At 37.4% G+C, this 18,308-nt stretch overlaps 1 protein-coding gene across 4 annotated transcripts; it reads left to right on the forward strand.

The window, feature by feature from the left end:
* The first annotated feature begins 643 nt into the window (after nt 1-643).
* ARL14EPL (ADP ribosylation factor like GTPase 14 effector protein like) lies at nt 644-17,221 on the forward strand. Of its 4 annotated transcripts, none has more exons than XM_027874321.1 (6): nt 7,451-7,520; nt 8,969-9,027; nt 11,061-11,174; nt 14,927-15,063; nt 15,185-15,256; nt 16,898-17,221. In XM_027874321.1, exons 3-6 carry the CDS (start codon nt 11,070-11,072, stop codon nt 17,118-17,120), a joined length of 537 nt encoding a protein of 178 aa, XP_027730122.1. In that variant the 5' UTR covers nt 7,451-7,520; nt 8,969-9,027; nt 11,061-11,069; the 3' UTR covers nt 17,121-17,221. The 4 variants fall into 4 exon arrangements, with proteins under 4 accessions (XP_027730124.1, XP_027730122.1, XP_027730125.1 ...); XM_027874322.1 differs by having other exon boundaries at nt 7,457-7,505; XM_027874323.1 differs by lacking the exons at nt 7,451-7,520; nt 8,969-9,027 and adding an exon at nt 644-750.
* The last annotated feature ends 1,087 nt before the right edge of the window (nt 17,222-18,308 follow it).

The raw sequence follows: 18,308 nt of genomic DNA on the forward strand, positions 1-18,308 counted from the left end.
CCTGGTTCTGTTCACTTCACTTTGCATCAGTTCATGTAAGTCTTTCCAGATTTTTCTGAAATCATCCTGCTTGTCATTTCTTACAGCATAATAATATTCCATCACAATCATATACCACAGCTTGTTTAGCCATTCCCTAATTGATCTCTTCGATTTCCAATTCTTAGCCACCACAAAAAGAGCTACCACTATAAATATTTTTATACAAATAGGTCCTTTTCTCCTTTTTAAAAAAAAATTCCTTTGGGATATAGACCTAGTAGTAGTATTGCTAGATCAAAGGATATGCACAGTTTTATAGCCCTTTGGGCATAGTTCCAAATTGCTCTTCAGAATGGCTGGATCAGCACAACATACTTTTAAACTTAATCTGCATTTTTAACATTTACTCTGTAAATTTCCTAAATCTAGACAATCCACAAAACAATACACCAAGTTCTAATTTGCTGCATTTGCAGATTTCTAAATGCTCACACTAAAAATTTAACAATGACACAGTTGGCGGGAGCTAGCGGCACACCCTTGGATAATTCTAATGAGGCTGCATTAGTTGAAATAGTTAATGAGTCAGAGAAGTAAATTGGTCTTTACATCAGACCAAGATGTATCTGAGCTGGGTCACTGACTCAGAGGGTGTCCAGGTTACAGTGACAGTGGAACTTTACTGAGCTGGCTACTAATTTCTTGGAAAATATGCAGTAATGGATAAAAGATGCATATTCTCTTCCTTCCCTCCGTGAGATAGATTCGGTGAGTTGGGTCCCTGTGATGTTGGGTGGGCATCAGGTGTTAGCTCTTGGCTTTTCCTGGTTAGGCTATTTGTCACAAAATGTTGCTATCCCTACCACTATTATTCCCTTAAGGGTTTTTGATCATCTAGAGCAAGCAGAAAACCTCTACTGGTTGGCATTGGTTAATGAAAGCCCCTATTTACTCCTTGAGGCTCCGAGCTACTCCCCTACTCCCCAGGGACGCTATCTCTATGTTACAATAAAGCCCTGAAGATGGAGAGTCCGTATTAACTCATATTTATTTATTTGAGAGTGGGGTGGGGTGTGTGTGTATCAGATTCCAGTCTAATAAGCTTAGAACTAACACCAGGACACCAGCATCTGAAAGGCTTTTGTCTAAAGTCTTCTTCAGACTGTTTCTGAAATAATTTTGAAAAGTTTAAACATACGATATAAAGGGTGTGGTAATTTAGGTGAAACAACTTAAAGTTTTGGTCAAATACAACACAATATTTCTTGTGGGAAGGAAAGGCTTGCAGTTTAGGTTAAGTTAGGTGTGTCTATCAGTTCCCAAGACCTTGAAGTCAGCGCCCATGGAGCAGGTTGTTAAATTTGCATTGTGAGCTTTTATACCTCAGAAATCCGCAAATGCTACAAATCAGGGTTTGATGGTTTATTGTCTAGAGTAGACCATCTGGTTTAGAGCATCAAGACTTAAGAAAGCGATGGAACAAGTATTAATAATGCAGATTAAATTTGTAAGTGTGTCCTTAGTACATTCTCTCCCCAGTTGCTAAACATTTACCAACACACACCTGCACCAAGACCTGAAATACCCTGTTTTCTACCTTAGCTCACCTGCAGTTTAGGCTTTTTTGCTAGTTAGTAGAGCTAGCAATCACTTGAGATTTATTTACATCTGTTATCATTAATGAGTTTAATGAGTACTTTCCAATTCCCCATTTATGCATTAGATCCCTCCTGGCATCTCATATTTCTAATTAAACTTAAGAAAAAAAAATACCTGACATTTCTTATAGACTACTTTTATTGAATGTATTAATTGAATGACTTCTGAAGCTGTTTTCTGTATGAAGACCTTATTTTTCCCTCAAAGTTTCACAGAATCTGCAACTATTTAAACTGGAAGGGGACATTAGAGATCACCTAGTGACTAGATTCATTTTACAGATGAGGAGACTGAGGCTGCCTGAGGAATAACTAGTTTGTTGCCTACCTACTCCCTGCCCAGTTTTTTCTGTCATACCATCTTTCAATAATATATATATGTATAGCACTTTATGGACACTCTGATTTGATTTTTCACAATAACTCCAGATGATAAGTAGTATAGTATCATTATTATTTTACAGATGAGGCAAATGCTATTTTCCATGCAGGATATATTCCATATTCTATCTCAGTTACTGTAAGCACAGGGGCAGCCTCCTCAAAGCCGCCTCTTAACCCCATTCCCACCCCCTTGATTCAAAGTGAAGTTCAAGTCCCACATCCTACAGGGAGTTCGTCTGATCCTGCCAATGGCGAATACTCTCCTATCCCCCACCCCACATTTTTTTATGCCTTCACTGTATGTATTTTATATTATCCATATACATATTTCCTCCAATAGAGTCTAAGCCACTTTAGGGCACTCAGAGCTTGGTCGGACATCAAAGATGCCAAGATCATCCACCGCATCCTGGGTCATGGCCAGTCATCTTGACTTTTGTCTTGCTACCAGACTTTTATAACTCAGGAAAAAGAACGAGGCTGATCACTTCGTGCAACTCTGCCTCAGTAAAATCCAGTTCATGTGCAAGTCAAGACATTACCCCATGATGTCATTTGTCCTCTTCAAAAACGAAGGGAACAACAAATCAGTGGTGATTTGCAACGTGGACTGGAACGAGAGATTAGAGACAGCAAAACAATATTAGGAGTTATTGTAGTGCCTGACCATGTTGTAATCTAGGCTTGTGATGACAAAAGCTTTGAATATGATGACTCAAAAAATTTAGAGGGAAGGGTGAATCTAAGGGATGTTTTAAAGGAAGCAACAAGAGAACTGGGAATATGAGATGAAAGAGAGATTGAAATGACTTCAAACTCTACTTTATGAGCTTGCCAGTGATTCTGTTGTTTGCTCAGAAATGGGATAGTTTGGGGAAAATGAATTCAGTTTTCAACATTTTGAGTTTTGAGGCAACAGTGAACATCCCAGATGAAGACACTGGAAAGCAAACGAGGTCCCAACTAAAGATAGAGATATGGGAATCAACAAAACTTAGAACTGGAAGGGACTATTTTGCACATTAGTAAATTGAAGTCCAGTGAAGTGACTTGTCCCCAGTCACATAGCTGCTTAGTGGGAAAACCAAAGTAAAAATCTGGGCCTGCTAATTCTAAAGCTCCCGATCCTTTTCCACCTTACTATATTGCTGCTGATCAGTTTAATGCTAATAATTGAAGACATTACAGTTGACAAATTCTTTGAGAAGTGATTTTTTTTTACCAGACCTGTGATTTTTATGTGTTGTGACTGAAATCAATGTAAACTGAGGCACAAAGCTCCAAGCATGATCAGTTCATAAGCAAAGTGTGAATTTGTCATTAAACAGGGTCTCAGCCTCCTTAGCAAGCTAAGACCTTAGAATGAGAGTTGACAATCATTTTTATAGACAAAAGAAGCATCCAAAAACTAGAAGGCAGTATCAAAGATAGGGAAAACAATACAATTGGTTGGAAATCAGGAATGCCGAACTAGCAACAACCTTTCCTTTCAGATTTCTGACTGATTTTGTGCACCTGCAAAAATAACCAATGGCATATAGATAACATATTTCTTTTAATTGTACAAGAGGAGATAGTGGTATAGAGGTACTGGGTTTTCTTTTAATTAAAGTGATTTATAAGAAATTTTGTTAAGTCATTTTCAGTTATGTCCAACTCTTTGGGACCCCATTTGGGGTTTTCTTGGCAAAGATACTGGAGTGGTTTGCCATTTTCTTCTGCACCTCATTTTACAGATGAGGACACTGAGGTAAACAAGGTTAAGTGATTTGCCCAGGGTCACACAGCTAGTAAGTGTCTGAGTCTAGATTTGAACTCTGGAAGATGAGTCTTCCTGACTCCAGGCCTGGCACTCTATCCATTGTGTCACATAGCTGCCCAATTTATAGGGAAAGTGAACTCAAATTTAACTCAGAGAAGAAAACTGAACTTCTGAACTCATAAACTTCTGGACTTAACTTAAGGACAAAGAAACTTAACTTAGGCAGCCATATAAAATGTTTAGCAGTGATACAGAATAGAATCAGTGACAAGATAGAATCAATATGATTTTCTCATAAGTATGAGAAGCTTCTCCTGCCTATGCAAACCAACTCTTTCTCTATAATGGATACCTTTAGAGAGCTGTTTGGGGCACCGAGAGTCACTTATCTAGCATCCCTAGTGAGTATTTGTGAGAGGCAAGACTTGAACTCAGGTCTTCTTGATTCTGAAGGAAGATTTCTATCCACTAGCCCAAGGAAAAAAAAAGGGGTTAGGCCAAAGCCTCAAATTACATACACATTTAGGATGCAGCTGTACCTGTTCATTCTGGTATAGAATATGAAACCTCTAGAGCTGTTGGACTTGGTGATCTTAGAAGTGATTATCATTTCCTGAAATCATGTATTTGTTGCCTTAGCTGTTGTTAAAGACTGTTAAGGGGTCTCCTGAACTTTTTTTTTTTTTTTGAATTGACATTTTTTCCAGAAACACTAGACCCAGAGCATGTTGGAGGCCTTGAATACATCAAGGACAAAGTCCCCTCATCCCCTGCAGCTGACATAATTTGTTGTTTGCATCCCAAACTGGATGCCCTGTGTGTCCTTGGAAGTCAACAGGTGCCAGTGAGTCTGAGCTAGGCTGAGAAACTGCTTGAGCAGCTGGGACCCTGTAGATAAGCAGACCATCCTATTTTTCTAGTCTAGCAGTTCCCAAGAGAAAAGAGGCTTTTGTTGCCAATGCCCTGTTCTTTTGGGAGGGGTTTTCTCACCTCTACTGCACCTTTCTCTCTCCCATGCCACGCCCCTTTAGGTAGAGATTTGTATTTCCTCCTCCTTCCTTTGTCTTGCTGTCATAAATATGCAGACTTCTGTATGGATTGTAATCTCTTTGGGTTCCACATGCATGTTCATTTCTCTTGTAATAAACCTCGTTTTCATGTAACTTTTATGAGGCAGTGATTGCCTGTTGACACTGTCCAGAATGGTGAACAGTGCCATCCTGCCAATTTTAGAAAAGAAAGGAAGAAAGAAAAAAAAAACATAGGAGGGGAAAAAAAAAAAAAAAGCCCAGCATAGTGCAGAGTCATTGAAGCAAAGAGAAAAGAAGATTTTAGGAAGGAATTGTCAACATTCTTAAATGCCATGGAGAGACAAATACCCAGTCTTTGGTTAGCTAGCTGGTACCCCAGTTCCTTTGGGATTGGATAGCTGCCTGGAATCCCAGTGTTTAAGCCTGTGCCATCTGCTGACAGACTTCCCTGATGTCAAATGTTTATTTCCTGAGGCTAATTCTTAGTGACCATCTTTAGAATCTTCTCATGTCTTGCTGCCTGTCTGCAGTGTCCTTTTCCCTGAACTGCCTGTAGGCCTCCACCTATTGGATGGGCATTTTGGGGACTTTCCTTGATTGCCTACCTGTCCCCATAACTCCACAAGCTACTGAAAAAAAAAATCAATGACTTTGAGATTAAGAGGAATCATCAAAGGGTTCAGAATTCTAGGGTTTATTTAGTTCAGCCTCATAGTTTTACAGATGAGGCCTTTGAAATAAACCTAGCTGGAAAAGAAAGCAAGAAAGCTTCAGATGTTTAATGGGAAGAGACTAAAGAGTCTGGAAGAGTAGGCAATAAGTATAGGAGTAAGGTCCTGGAAGGGTTCAGAAAGAGTTAGCTTTGATAAAGAGAGAAAATTCTTCCTCTGAGATGAAAATTATCTTTTTTTAAAAGACAGTTTCAAAATGCAAAGTCATCAGTCAAACATCAAATATATTTCCTATACAGGTAATCTGGGGATAGCCTACCCTCAGTAATTGAGGAATTGAGGACAACTGAGGAAGTATTTCTTAGCTGAGTTAGGTAGGCAAGATATTTGTAAAGTGCTTACCACAATGCCTGGCACTTACTAAATGCTTATTTCCCTCCCTTCCTTCCTCCCTCCCTCTTGCCCTCCTCTCTTTCCTTCCTTCCCCCCAGTTTCTACCTCTATAAATCAAAGATCAGTAATATATTACCATTTGCCAGAGTTACAAGATTCAAATGAAATTATATATACAGAGCTTTTGTAATCTTAAAGAGTTACATAACTGTGATGTGTTATTGTTGGTGGAGTTCTTTAGGCATTTTCCTCAAATGATATTTGAGTGTTAAGTAAAAAGAAAGCTGGCTTATTATTATTTTAAATTGGGACTCCTGCTACTCCAACACAATCAAAATTAATTTTCTTTCAGTATTTATCAAATTCCATTATAAAAGATAATACTAGTGCAGTGAAAATTTTGGTATAAAGATTTTTTCAAGTCCTTGACAGAGGCCTTCTAATCAAAAATAGTCTCTGATACAAAAACATTTTGGAACAAGAGAATTTGGCTAATTCTCTTAAGTTCTTTGAAATGATACGTAATATGAAAACATTTGATGTTTAATAACCAAGTCAAAGTGTCTTCCTGGGAAAACATCATAATAGCATCAGAGTTTTAGAGTTGGAAGAGAACCTTGAGGTTACCTAGTCCAACACTACAATTTTTCTGATAAGGAAATTTGGTCCTGGAAAGGTTAAGTGATTTACCTAGCAGGGGTGGGGAACCTGTGTCCTTCCTGCTCCTCTGGTGCAGCCTTTTGATTGAGTCCAAGTTTTACAGAACAAATCATTTTATTAAGGGGATTTGTTCTGAGAAGTTTGGATTCAGTCAAAGGTCCGAACTTGAGGACCTAGAGGGCCACGTGTAGCCTCGAGGACGCAGGTTCCCCACCCCTCACAGGGTCTCTCAGGTTCTCAGTTCTCAGACTTTACATCCAGTTTCCCAATGCACCACAATACAGATAGATCCAAAACTGATTTCTTCTTTGGCTTCTCTTTGGTGTTTTTCCCATTCCCACTATATTTTGATTCTGGTGATAACTGAATAATAATAATAATAATAATTAGCATTTATGCAGGTTGTCCCAAAAATCTTAGTGCAGTTTCAAGTGATTGAAACATTGCGTGAGACTTTAAAGTTTGCAAATAAATGTTGCCTCATTCGATCTTCACAACAGCCCTATGAGGTAGGTGTTGTTATTATCCCCATTGCACAGATGGGTAAACTGAGGCTGAGAGACGTTAAATGACTCGCCCAAGGTCATATAATAAGGAACTGTCTGAGTTCAAATTTGAACTCAGGTCTCTACATGGCTCTAACTCTCTTGACTATGCCACCTACTCACAGGAATTTCAGAAAACAAAACACAAAAAAACAAACCTTTTTTTTAACGTTGGAGTTTTCTTTTGGGGGAGGGATTTTTTTTGAGAGTTGAGTAAATTAAAAAAAAAAGGGGGGGGATGAAAGTAACTGCCAACCAACTCCTAAAAGCCCCCCCCTGCTTTTCAGCCAGTCAGGAGCTGGATGCTGTGGAGCCACAGTGATGGAGCCAATGGGAGAGCGCAGAGGGGGCATGCGCGCTGCCCCCCGAAGCCCCGCCCCGTCGCCCCGCCTGGTGGCTGTAGTTGGTGTGGCTCGTAGGTCTGTGGGAGTCTGGTTAGTGTCTGGTATAAATGCCTCTCCTCCCCGTCCCCTACTTTTCCTTTCCCTTCTTGACTTTTCCTCCCCGACTTTTCCTCCCCAGCCTTATCTTTGTTTTATTTTACATTTTCAGTGAGGTTCAGTTGTGTTTTTTTTTTTTTTTTCGTCCCCTGAGGGTTTCCCTTCATGTAACTCCCGTCAACTGATAAGAGCGGGGGTTGGGGTGGGGGAGGGGAGGAGGGCGTGGGTCCTGGAAGGGGCCCCAGCACTGAAGGGGGGGCAGGGGAAAGGAGACCCTGGCTTCCTGGGAGGAATGAATTCCCTCTTCCTGGGAAAGGGGTGTGAGGGGAAGGGAGCAGCCCCCTCCATCCTTCATCAGTTGTCTGAAAAGGGGAGGCCTTGGTAAAGAAAATGCATTTTATAGCTTCTCAATATATATAAGTGCGTACTAGCAAGCCGAAGGAAGCTAAGAAAAATCCAAATTGCCCAATATTACATTTGTATATAGAGTAAAATTTATGGTAAAATTTCCCCGAGATATCTCAAGTTTATTTGCCCAATCAAACTAATGATTATACAATTGATTAATAAGTATTAAGGCACTTTCCATATGCCAAGTACTGTTCCAGGTGATGGGTATGGGGCTGAGGTGAATTCAAACCAAAAACATGACACCTTACCTTAAGGAGTATATAGTTGAGTGTGAGTGGGGCTGGTGAGGTATATACTTACACGTGGAAATACACAGAAAAATAATTATCAAAGAAAGACAAATTATCAAAAATAAGTGGAATGCAAGCTCCTTGAGGGCAGTGCATGTTTATTTTGTCTTTTTTTTTCACTAGGGCCTAACAGACTCCCTTGCACATAGTAGGATCTTAAATATATGTTAAATTGAATTATCAAAGTTTTTCATTCTAATTTTACCATGACTATAACCATTACATATGCACTGTTATGATAGGAAAGCGATAGTTATGACTTCTTCATTGTTACTTTAGTTTTCTTAGGACTATGAAGTTAGTGTATTTTCTAAGGAAATTGATTTTCTGCTAGATCTTACATGAACTTTGGGGGAAAAAAATGGCTAAAAGATACCTTTTTGGTAGGTTAATATTGCCTGTGGAAACATTTGGTAGGCTTTTGCTTGGAGGTGCATTAATCATTTTAGTTGGCAAAATGGGACAAATTTTGTTTATGCAAATGTTACTAGGTCTTGTAGGAGAGGTGGTGGAGCTAACATTTTGTTTGCTGTGATTTTGAAAACCTGATTCACAGTGAAAAATAAGGCAAAATAAAAGTTTATGTATTTTTTTCTCCCCCCCCCAAGCCATTATTATAGAAGCATTAAATTGTAGGAGCACCTTTGAGGCCTTACAGTTTTTCCCAGGAGAAATCTGTGGCTTCCTGGCAAAACAAAGGAAACAAGAGAATGCAATCTCTCTCTCTTTCTCTTTCCATAGTACGAGTATTGCAACCTTTTTCTCTTCTACATACAGATTCTTTTGAATCAGACTTGAAGGTATGTATACCTTTCCTTACTACTCTAGTCTCTGCAGAAGAAAACTGTAGGGGAAAAGCAGGAAGTCCTAAAAATAGAGAAACTAGTATTATGGCTAGTGCTGGCTTCTAAATTTCTATTTTTCTTTATAGTTGATTCATTTTAATCTTTATTCCTCCTAAAAATGATAGTGTTGGGGTGGTAATATATCACAGAATGTTGATTTTTAAAAATATATATGAATTGCATTTGCAAGTGTGAGAAAATTAGGGGGCTCATTAAGAGTCTTAAGTATAAATATAGAGTAAAAGAAAATGAATGTTAAAGAACTCTACTATCCCTGCAGGGACTTAGGAAAACTTTTGTCATTATTTATGTATTTGAGGTAAATTGATTTCCCAAGCATATTTAGTGGAGTAACTGTTGAGAGTGGTATGATTTACTTTTGGTCCTAGGTGTGAGCATCTAATAGAATTATCTTCTCTCACTACCATGTGGCTTCCTGGTCACTGAAAACTTTGTTGTTATTGAAGGTTTTTTTTTTTAAACCTTAAAAGTCTCTAGGAGATATTTGAATGAACACTTAAAATTGGGTAGGGAGGTTCACTTAGAGAATTTAGCTAAAGTTATTGATTATCAGCATTATATTGGATTGCTTGGAGTTGTTGATTTGATAAAGGTCTTTTTGTACTGTTTAAAAAACGTTCTGGAATGCTTTATTCCAGTTAAAATTGCTTGTGCAGGAAGAGCTGAGCATTTTTCATGATGGCAACAAATATTTTCAGGGGGTTGTTGAGCAATTTTGTGGGTGGATACCTCTGTGAACTTGGTCTCTGAGGGAGCCATCTGCTAGAGCTTTAACTTAAATGATATAGTGATCACCTACATCCCTTTGCAAAAACTGCTTTGATGGGATGTGCCACAATTTTCAAAAATGTCAACTGCTTTTCAGTTAGCAACTGTGGGAACTAGTGATGGTAGAGGATAAGAGGAAGATGGATATAACAAACCTCTGCTGTGACTTTTAGTAAAAACATTTTGACCATCTTAGGGACCATTAATTTAAAATTCTAGTTTTAAAAATTAACTTTCGGAGCATTTCTTTGGTGTTACTATGTAGATCTAATTGATATAACCTAATTCATCCAAGCAATGTAATTCATTCAATACTAGATAGTAGTAGAAGCTAACTTTTGGGTTAGAATTTGTCCTAGCAACTTCTCTTGTTTGGTTAGATTGTTAACAGCTTCATGCATGGTCGAAGATCCCTCCTTCCCCACAGTTCTTTGGTATTTACAATTCAATAGTGCAAATTGTTGAGGAATGTAACCAGGGGACTGCTTCAGGAGTAGTCTTGTAATTTCTCTGCGTTGTCAGCACCTTTACAATGCTGCAAGTCAGAGTTTATGCTTGAGTTAGGGAGAGAGAAGACAAGCATTTAAAAAGATAGCATAAGAAAGGAACTCTGTGAAGTGTCAGTTCATTCAGAGTTTTTGAGCCAAGGTAATTGGGAGAAAGAGAGTACTATTGACAAAAATGTTTGGAGGCAAAATTGTTTTGGGAGGATAGCTAAATGCGAAAATGGAAATGTCTGGCAGGGAATTAGAGGTTTTAGACTGGAGCTCAGATGAGAAATCAGGGCTACAAATGTACAATTTAAAGTCAGTACTTTGAAGTTGAAGCCATGAGAGTGAGTTCTATGGGCAAATGTAAGAGGGCTGATGGGGATACTCATATTTAGCAGATGAGAAGAAGTGGAGTGAGCAAAGGAGACTGAAGACACTACCTTTCTGGTAGAGAGTCACTAGAAATCTTTGAGAAAGAAGAGGGTCAGAGTGTTGTGGGTGGAAGTCAGATTGTAGAAGCTTGAGTGAGTATATGATGTGGAAATAGAGATAGTGAGTCCCAAGCACCCTTTTTGAGAACTAGTGGTTAAAAACAAAGGAAAAAAATAGTATGCTTGCTCAAGTTGGTAATACATAAATTATCTCTCTAATATAATGTTACCAAGTTTATGATATTTTAATGTTACTTTTGTGAAATTTTTTTTTTAGTGATCAGAAATGAGTGAACCATCTGAACTTGATAATGAAAAAAACAGTTCCACTCAAGAACATGCAGATTCAAGTTTTCCTGAGAGAGACAGTCAAATTGGACAGAAGCAACTGGTATGAAATTAGAATTTTATTAGTGTTATACAGGAATTCCTTATCTCATATAACCTTAACTATAGATTTCTCTTGAATTTAATATGTCTATCATTAAGATTTTAAGCACCTACTGTGTGCCAGGCATTGTGCTAATGAAATGGCAAACCCACACTTTTTCTTCTGACAGCTGAGGCTGCTAGAGATTGCCTTCCTTGCAATCTCTTCCTATCCACATGACTGCAGCAGATCCTGCTACTGCCTCTAATCTAGTTCCTTTCTTCTCTAACTCTAGGTGTCCCTGTCTCAGATAATAGAAGTCCTCCAGTGTCTTGGAGCTTGGCAAGTCCCTATTCCCACTTCCCAGGAGGTGGTGGTGGTAAAAGAAGAGCTTTACTAGGGCTACCTTGTGGGAAGAGAGACACGCTCAGGATGTCCCAAATTGAAATTCTGAGTGTATTTCCTCAAACATTGTTATGTATTTCAGAGCATTATGGGGTTTCAAACCTTAGGTACATTGTGGGTTTAATGAGCTTTTTGTGACCTGGTTTGAGAACTTAACCCTACTTTGTAACATCATTCCTGTGGGAAAATGGGGTTTGACTTCTAAAACATTGACTTGAAAACAGTCTTTTGGAATGTAACTTGTTAGTGATTTAGGAATTTCCTGAATAGTGACACCAAGTAGTACATAATCTAAGAACATCATTCACCCATTCAATCTTGCTTTGGATTAGAGAGAAACTAGATATTCTAGTCCAGACCTGACTCAGGCCTGTCTGGTGGTACAGTTTTGGGTTTGCAATGTGAAGGGACACTTTTGGCCATTTTTTTCTTCCTTAAAAATTTCCTTAATGAAAAGGAAGTTTACTTAGCAGAAGTATAGAAAGGATGTTCATCAAGGATGCAGCATTGATTCAGTTGGGCACAGCTTCCTTGCCTTGGCATTTGCTATGGTGGCTTGCAGGTCAGAAGCCTGTGTTGAGTCTAAAAAAGGAGTCACTGACTTCTCCTGTGCTGGATTTTGTATTCAGGCAATCAGGAAACTATATGGGTGGTTCAAGCTTCAGTCCTCTGTACTAATGAAGCCTCTATGATAGTTTCAGTTCCTTTTAAGAAAAACTGGCCTCTCCTGTAGGAGGTGTGTTACATTTAAGTGCACTGAGGCATCAGAAACAAAACACTTTAGGTAATATCCTTTAGGGAGATATGAATGATGTATTCTAAGATTCCTTTTAGTTTTGATTCTTTGATTTTTATACAATATAATATTGGAACTGAAATAAAACTCTTTATCTTTTAATTTCTAGTCCAGTGCAATAAAATCATGCTGTCTAAAATATTGATATATTCATGTTTTTTAAATTAATGATCTCATATATTTTAAGTTAGAGTACTATACTATATTATAGAGTACTACGTAGAGTACACTGATGTGGTTTTAAAAAGTAATGTTTGTGACTTTAGTGGCCATATCTACAAGTAGACCAGGTTTAGACATTACAATAGTCACAAGTTTTTTTTTTTAAGCCAGAGCAAAAATAAACTTAATTAGTTTTAAACTGATTTACTGTCATAACAATTAAGCCATATTTTAATGTTGTGTATGATTTTATTCCCAATTTATTATATTTAATGAATATCCCTTGTTAGTTTCTCTTCTATTGAAGGTAAAGGTCAAACTAAATTTTATTGTGCTTAGTTTGATATTCTTTCTTAATGTTCCTCAAAATAGCATTCTTTCTACATCAGTGTTCAAAATAGTCTTACAAATACTTGGATTTCTTCTTCTTTGTTAATATGTAACTTAAAAGCTAAAAATCCAATAATCTTTACCTGAGCAATCGTTTTAGTTTGATCAAATGACCAGTTTAAGTGAGAATTTTCCTGTTTTTTGAGTCTTGTGTAGAGTAAATCTTTCACTTTAAGTTTGTCCATCAGTTCAGTTGTATTCTATGGGTCCATATTGTTCAAATCCATATCTATTTTTTGGTAAACGGTGGTGCTGGTTGGAAATAGGCAGGCTATAAAACCTTTCTAGGATTGGGGGTGGGGTGATAGATTTTGAGTTCTGTATTGTGAATACCTTGCCCACTAAGGTACTTTACCACCAGCTTACAGTTTATATAGTGTTTGGTCAGTGCTTAGACATCTGATAATGGTTCAGCTATATATTTGGACTATTTTTACCTTGAGGTCAGTGAGAATTCTAAAACCTAGTTGTGAATTCTGAGAATTGTAGCCCCAGAGAAACTTCTTCTGCCTTGTGAGAAAATGATACTATTGCAGTTTCAAAGGCGGGGCTGGACTTTCTGCCATACCTGGAGTTTTTCCTGCCGTAAGAGAGGAGAGCAGATGGCAGCCAAGGAAGGAAAGTCTGCCCCTGGCTCCAAATCATGATGGTTTCCCTCCCTCCCATGTTGGGAGGAGAACCATCTGTCTATGACTATAATTCCAAGAATTCACAGTTATGTTTTTGGACCTTTTCCTGTTCCACAGGGACATCAGTCCAAACACCTGGTTATATTTGGAAACATATACTGCTGTACTACCTATTACAGGCATCTGATGTTGACATTGATGTTGAGCCCAGGATTCATATTTGATCCTTTCAACAAGCATGAAGTGCCTACTATGGGCCAGGCTCTATTTTAGGTAGTGGGGCCACAGAGACAAAAACAAAACAATCCTTGTCTTCCAGGAGATTACAGTAAGAGGGAAACAACATGAACGTAGAAAATTAAATGCAAAATATATGCCAAGTTATTTGTGGGGAGCCACTAGCGGTTGAGAGGGTCAAGACAGACTTCTCCTGGAGTAGGTGACACTTGAACTGAGCTCTGAAGGAAGCCAAGGGATTGATTCTAAGAGGAAGAAGTGAGGAGACTCAGGGAACAGATAGCCTGTGCAAAAAACTATGGAGATAGAAGATGAAAGATCAGGTGTAGGCAGCATGGTGTAGTGCTGGACTTCATGTCAGGAAGACCTGGTTTCAGATCCTGTTTCAAGAACTTACTAGCCGTGGGTCACTTCACTTCTCTGTGCCCTAGTTTTGTCATCTGTAAAATAAGGGAAGTTGGACATTAGCTTTAAATCTAAGATCCTATGATAAGTAGGACAGTTTGGTTTGAAGTAGAGTGCATGATGAGGAATAATGTATAATCAGCATTGAAAGATAGGCTGAAATAAGATTGTTAAGGGCTTTAAATGTGGAACAAAAGAGTATGTATTGATTTTGGAGGCAATAGGAACCGTTGGAGTTTTTTGAGCAGAGAAGTGACATGGTCACGCCTGTGCTTTAGGAATATTAATTTGCTATCTGTGTGGAGGATGAATTGGAGTAGGGGAGAGATTGGATGTTGGGAGACCAATTAGAAGGCTATTGCAACAATCCGGGTGAGAGTGGTGAGGGCTTGAACTAGGCTGTGTAAGTGGAGAGAAAGGGATAAATATAAGACGTGCTGTGGAGGTTAGCAATTCTTGTCTACAGCATAAGGATTTTTTCTTCTGTCATGGGAGTATTTGGCTATATTAAGACCTTTTAAATATAAAAAATATATATGTAGAGTTCAAAGGTCTTAGAGTTTATGTATTTCTAGCAATGACAAGAATTAACTTCTTGAAAAATTCAAACACTTTAGAGTTTGGTGTATAAAACATCTATATGTTTCATGCCATTATGGTAAGAAATATGAATAACACAATTTGAGCAAAAATAAAACAATATGAAACTATAAAGCTGTAGTTACTAACAAGTCTTGTTTGTTTTATAGCAACAAGTAGAGCGACAATTAAAATCCTTAGCATTTCAAAACCCAGGACCTCAGGTTGCAGACTTCAATCCTGAAACCAGAGAGCAGAAAAAGAAGGCCCACAAGTCAAAGATGAATGAGTATTTTTCTGTGAACAAGTAAGATAATAATCTACCATATAAGAGTAGGGGATTGTAGAATGAGTTTCCTTTACATAAGATTTGTAATTTGGGTTTTTTTTTGTTTGTGATGTATAAAAAAAGCTTCTTAAAATTACAGTAGTACCCCATTTATCCGGAGGTCAGGCTTACGGAATCCTCAACCATCTGGAATACAGCCAAGAAGCAGGAAGTAAGTAAAAAAAAAATGGTCTTTGAGCCTTTGTAATGCAGTAATACCTCAAAGGAACTGTGCTACAATTACATACTTTGTGGTTAGAAACTTTATTATCAGAGATGATATAGAGAAGGCCTAGCATCTGGAGGAAGAATAGCTTTCTGGTGTGTATTCTAAAGGACAAGGAAGGCTCTAGAGTCTGGAAGAAGGTGATGGTGAAGAAAGAAAAGCATCTCTGCCCCTAGCCACTCCCAAGAATAGCCTTCCTCTGGGGTAGTATAGAATTGCTTCTTGTCCTTTTGGCTAAGATCAAGTAGAACATGTGTTTAATGTGTTTAAATCTTCTGGCTTTGCCAAGGTGTTGGACAGCTTTAAGATCCCTTCCAGCTCTTAAAAAAGAGTCTACAGGAAGTGGAGTTTGAGTTCTGAAGATTTCTCTTCTGCCTCCTCTCTCTCCAGTTGAATAGTGTGATTTTTGGGGATCTCTTTCCTTCCCCTGTTTCTTATGCATTTGCATAAAATAACCTCATATACTTATTGATACCTGAAATTCCTTAACCAGGGGACAGAACATTTTGTTTCACAATTAAAGAAATATGATGGTTAAGTTAACAATACTGGTTACCATTGACAAACTTATTCATAACAAAGTAAGAGTCAGTCAGTAAGCTAAATAATGCAGTCAGGTCTTTCCCTATTTTAAGGGGAAAGAGATGAAGAAAGGAGGAAAGCATTAGGCACTGTAAGTAGAGGGGAGGTAGAGGCCTTGCCACTTAGAGGAGAGGACTCCAGACAAAGGAGGAACTAAACAGTTTTGCTAAAGTCCATTTCTATTTTTGACCAATATGGAATGAGCAAATATACAGGTTTTATAGAGGTACTTTTGTTATGCTGATACAAGGCACATCATCTTTACAATATTGATGAATTTTTTTTCAAATGAGGAATTATTTTTATGACGCTTTCTCTGTTAATAGAAGTATCATGAACTATTACAAATCCAATGCACTAAAGTTCTCATACTCTATAGGAAAATGCTGTATTTGTATACAATTCTAACAGCCTTGGTTTTCTGATTTCTCAGACCACAACATATTAAAAGCAATTTAAAAAGCTGAGGGCTGCAAGAGTCAGATGATGTTGACAGCAGAAGTGATGCCCAACATCAGGAGAGGTCATAGAAAAAACTGTCATATTATATCTTTGTATGATAATTTATATTCCTGAATCATCAAGAAAGGGCTTAATTAAGTTTAATATCTATTATTTTAAAAAATAGGTATGTGTATAATGCATTTTAGAAAGATTTCCATCCAAATCTTTTTTTAAATTGGAAATTGAAGGTGTAAATTTAAGTTACCTTTTTTGAATAATTCCCTTAAATGTGGAACACCTAGTTCTTCAACAGTGCCGGATAAATGAGGTGTTACTGTATGTGACTGGTTGAGTAGTTATTTTCTTTCCTGTTGATAGTTCAAGTTGATTTGAATTTTCTTTGGTATCACTGTCAAATTGTATACAGAAATTTTGTTGTGTTTAACCACAATGCTATTACCATAGTGTGAAGAGAATTTTTTAAAATGTAGTTTACCTAGAGATAACTCACTTTAAATATTGAAAACAAAGTGAACTATAGTCATGATTTTTTCCTTGCAGAGTGATGAAGAAATATGACAAGAATGGCCGACTGATTTGTAATGGTGTAGACTTATGTGACTGCCTGGAGAAGAACTGCCTAGGTTGCTTCTATCCATGTCCCAAATGTAACTCAAACAAATGTGGACCAGAGTGCCGCTGTAATAGAAAATGGGTCTATGATGATATTGTAACTGAGACTGGTGATGTTATTAGCACATTGCCATTTTTTGTTCCTGACTGAGGTCTTTGTGAGAAGATTTGTGCTTAATGGGCAGTTATTGCCCAAACTTTTTTCATCTTGTCTTTTCAAAATGTCTGATTAATATGAAAAAATAATTTCATTGTGGTGAAAAATAAAAAAAGCACCTCTCCTTAGATGTGCTAATTCAGATTTTCCTTAGTTACAGTTTTCTAAACTTTAAGATGTTCCAAATGCCAAAAAGAAAACATTTTCTTATGCACAATGGAATGGAATCATTTAATTTCTTTCTCATTCTCTTTATAGTTTCGTTTGTCATGAGATCCAGTTCAGAAATTGTTTTAAGATTTAAAAATTTGCATATTGTTTGGATTATTTTCCATAAACAAAAATTTATCTTTTATTCATATAGAATAAGAAGTAGTAACTCTTAGTTTCTAAAGCCAAAAGCCCAATGGCTTTCATTTTGTAACTACTGCTTGAAAGTGAAAACAAAAAACAAAACCAAGAAAATGTGAGTTGTGTTTTAAAAGCATGTTGTTTTATATGTTTCAAGCTATATAGTATGTTAATAAGTAGTTTCTTATAAGACATAGTGTGTAACTAAGGACTTGACTGAAATACTTTTTTCCCTCATGCTGTTGCAGGTATTGTGGAAATTATTCTGAGTTTCTTTTGTCTTTTAGATATCACCACCTTCTGTGTGTTCTGAATTATAGTAAAGTTTAGGTTATGAGAAATAGGAGTAGAGTGATTAGATAGAAATTATTAGTCATAATATTTAGACTAAATAAAGTATACTTCTATGATATGTGTGTTGTTTGTAGTTTTTTTTCCCCCTTCATGAAGAGGTTCTGAAACTTTACTTTCTGTCTAACCAGTGTGAACCAGGGCAGCTGTTTGAAGCTTCATGACATTTTATAACTTTTAACCGTATTACTTAGTAAAGTAACACTAAATTCATAGCAATAACTCCATGCCTACCACGTTGTTGCAGGATGAGTAGCTAATGCAGTGGCTTGTATTGCTTTTCCATTGCTTTTTTCTTCAGGATTCAATGTGATTTGTTGTAGGTTGCTGTATTTAAAAGAAGGAAGAAAAATGCAAAGGTGTCAAAACCAGACCCTTTAAAGTGTTCATTGGTAGTGTACAGATTTGTAATAGGTGAAAGTCATTATTAAAAGTAACTTCAGGGAGTATATAATGTAGAATCATAGGATTTTAGAACTA

Source organism: Vombatus ursinus, unplaced genomic scaffold (genome assembly GCF_900497805.2).
Source record: "Vombatus ursinus unplaced genomic scaffold, bare-nosed wombat genome assembly UNPS02014807.1, whole genome shotgun sequence".
In the NCBI taxonomy this organism is placed as follows: domain Eukaryota; kingdom Metazoa; phylum Chordata; class Mammalia; order Diprotodontia; family Vombatidae; genus Vombatus; species Vombatus ursinus.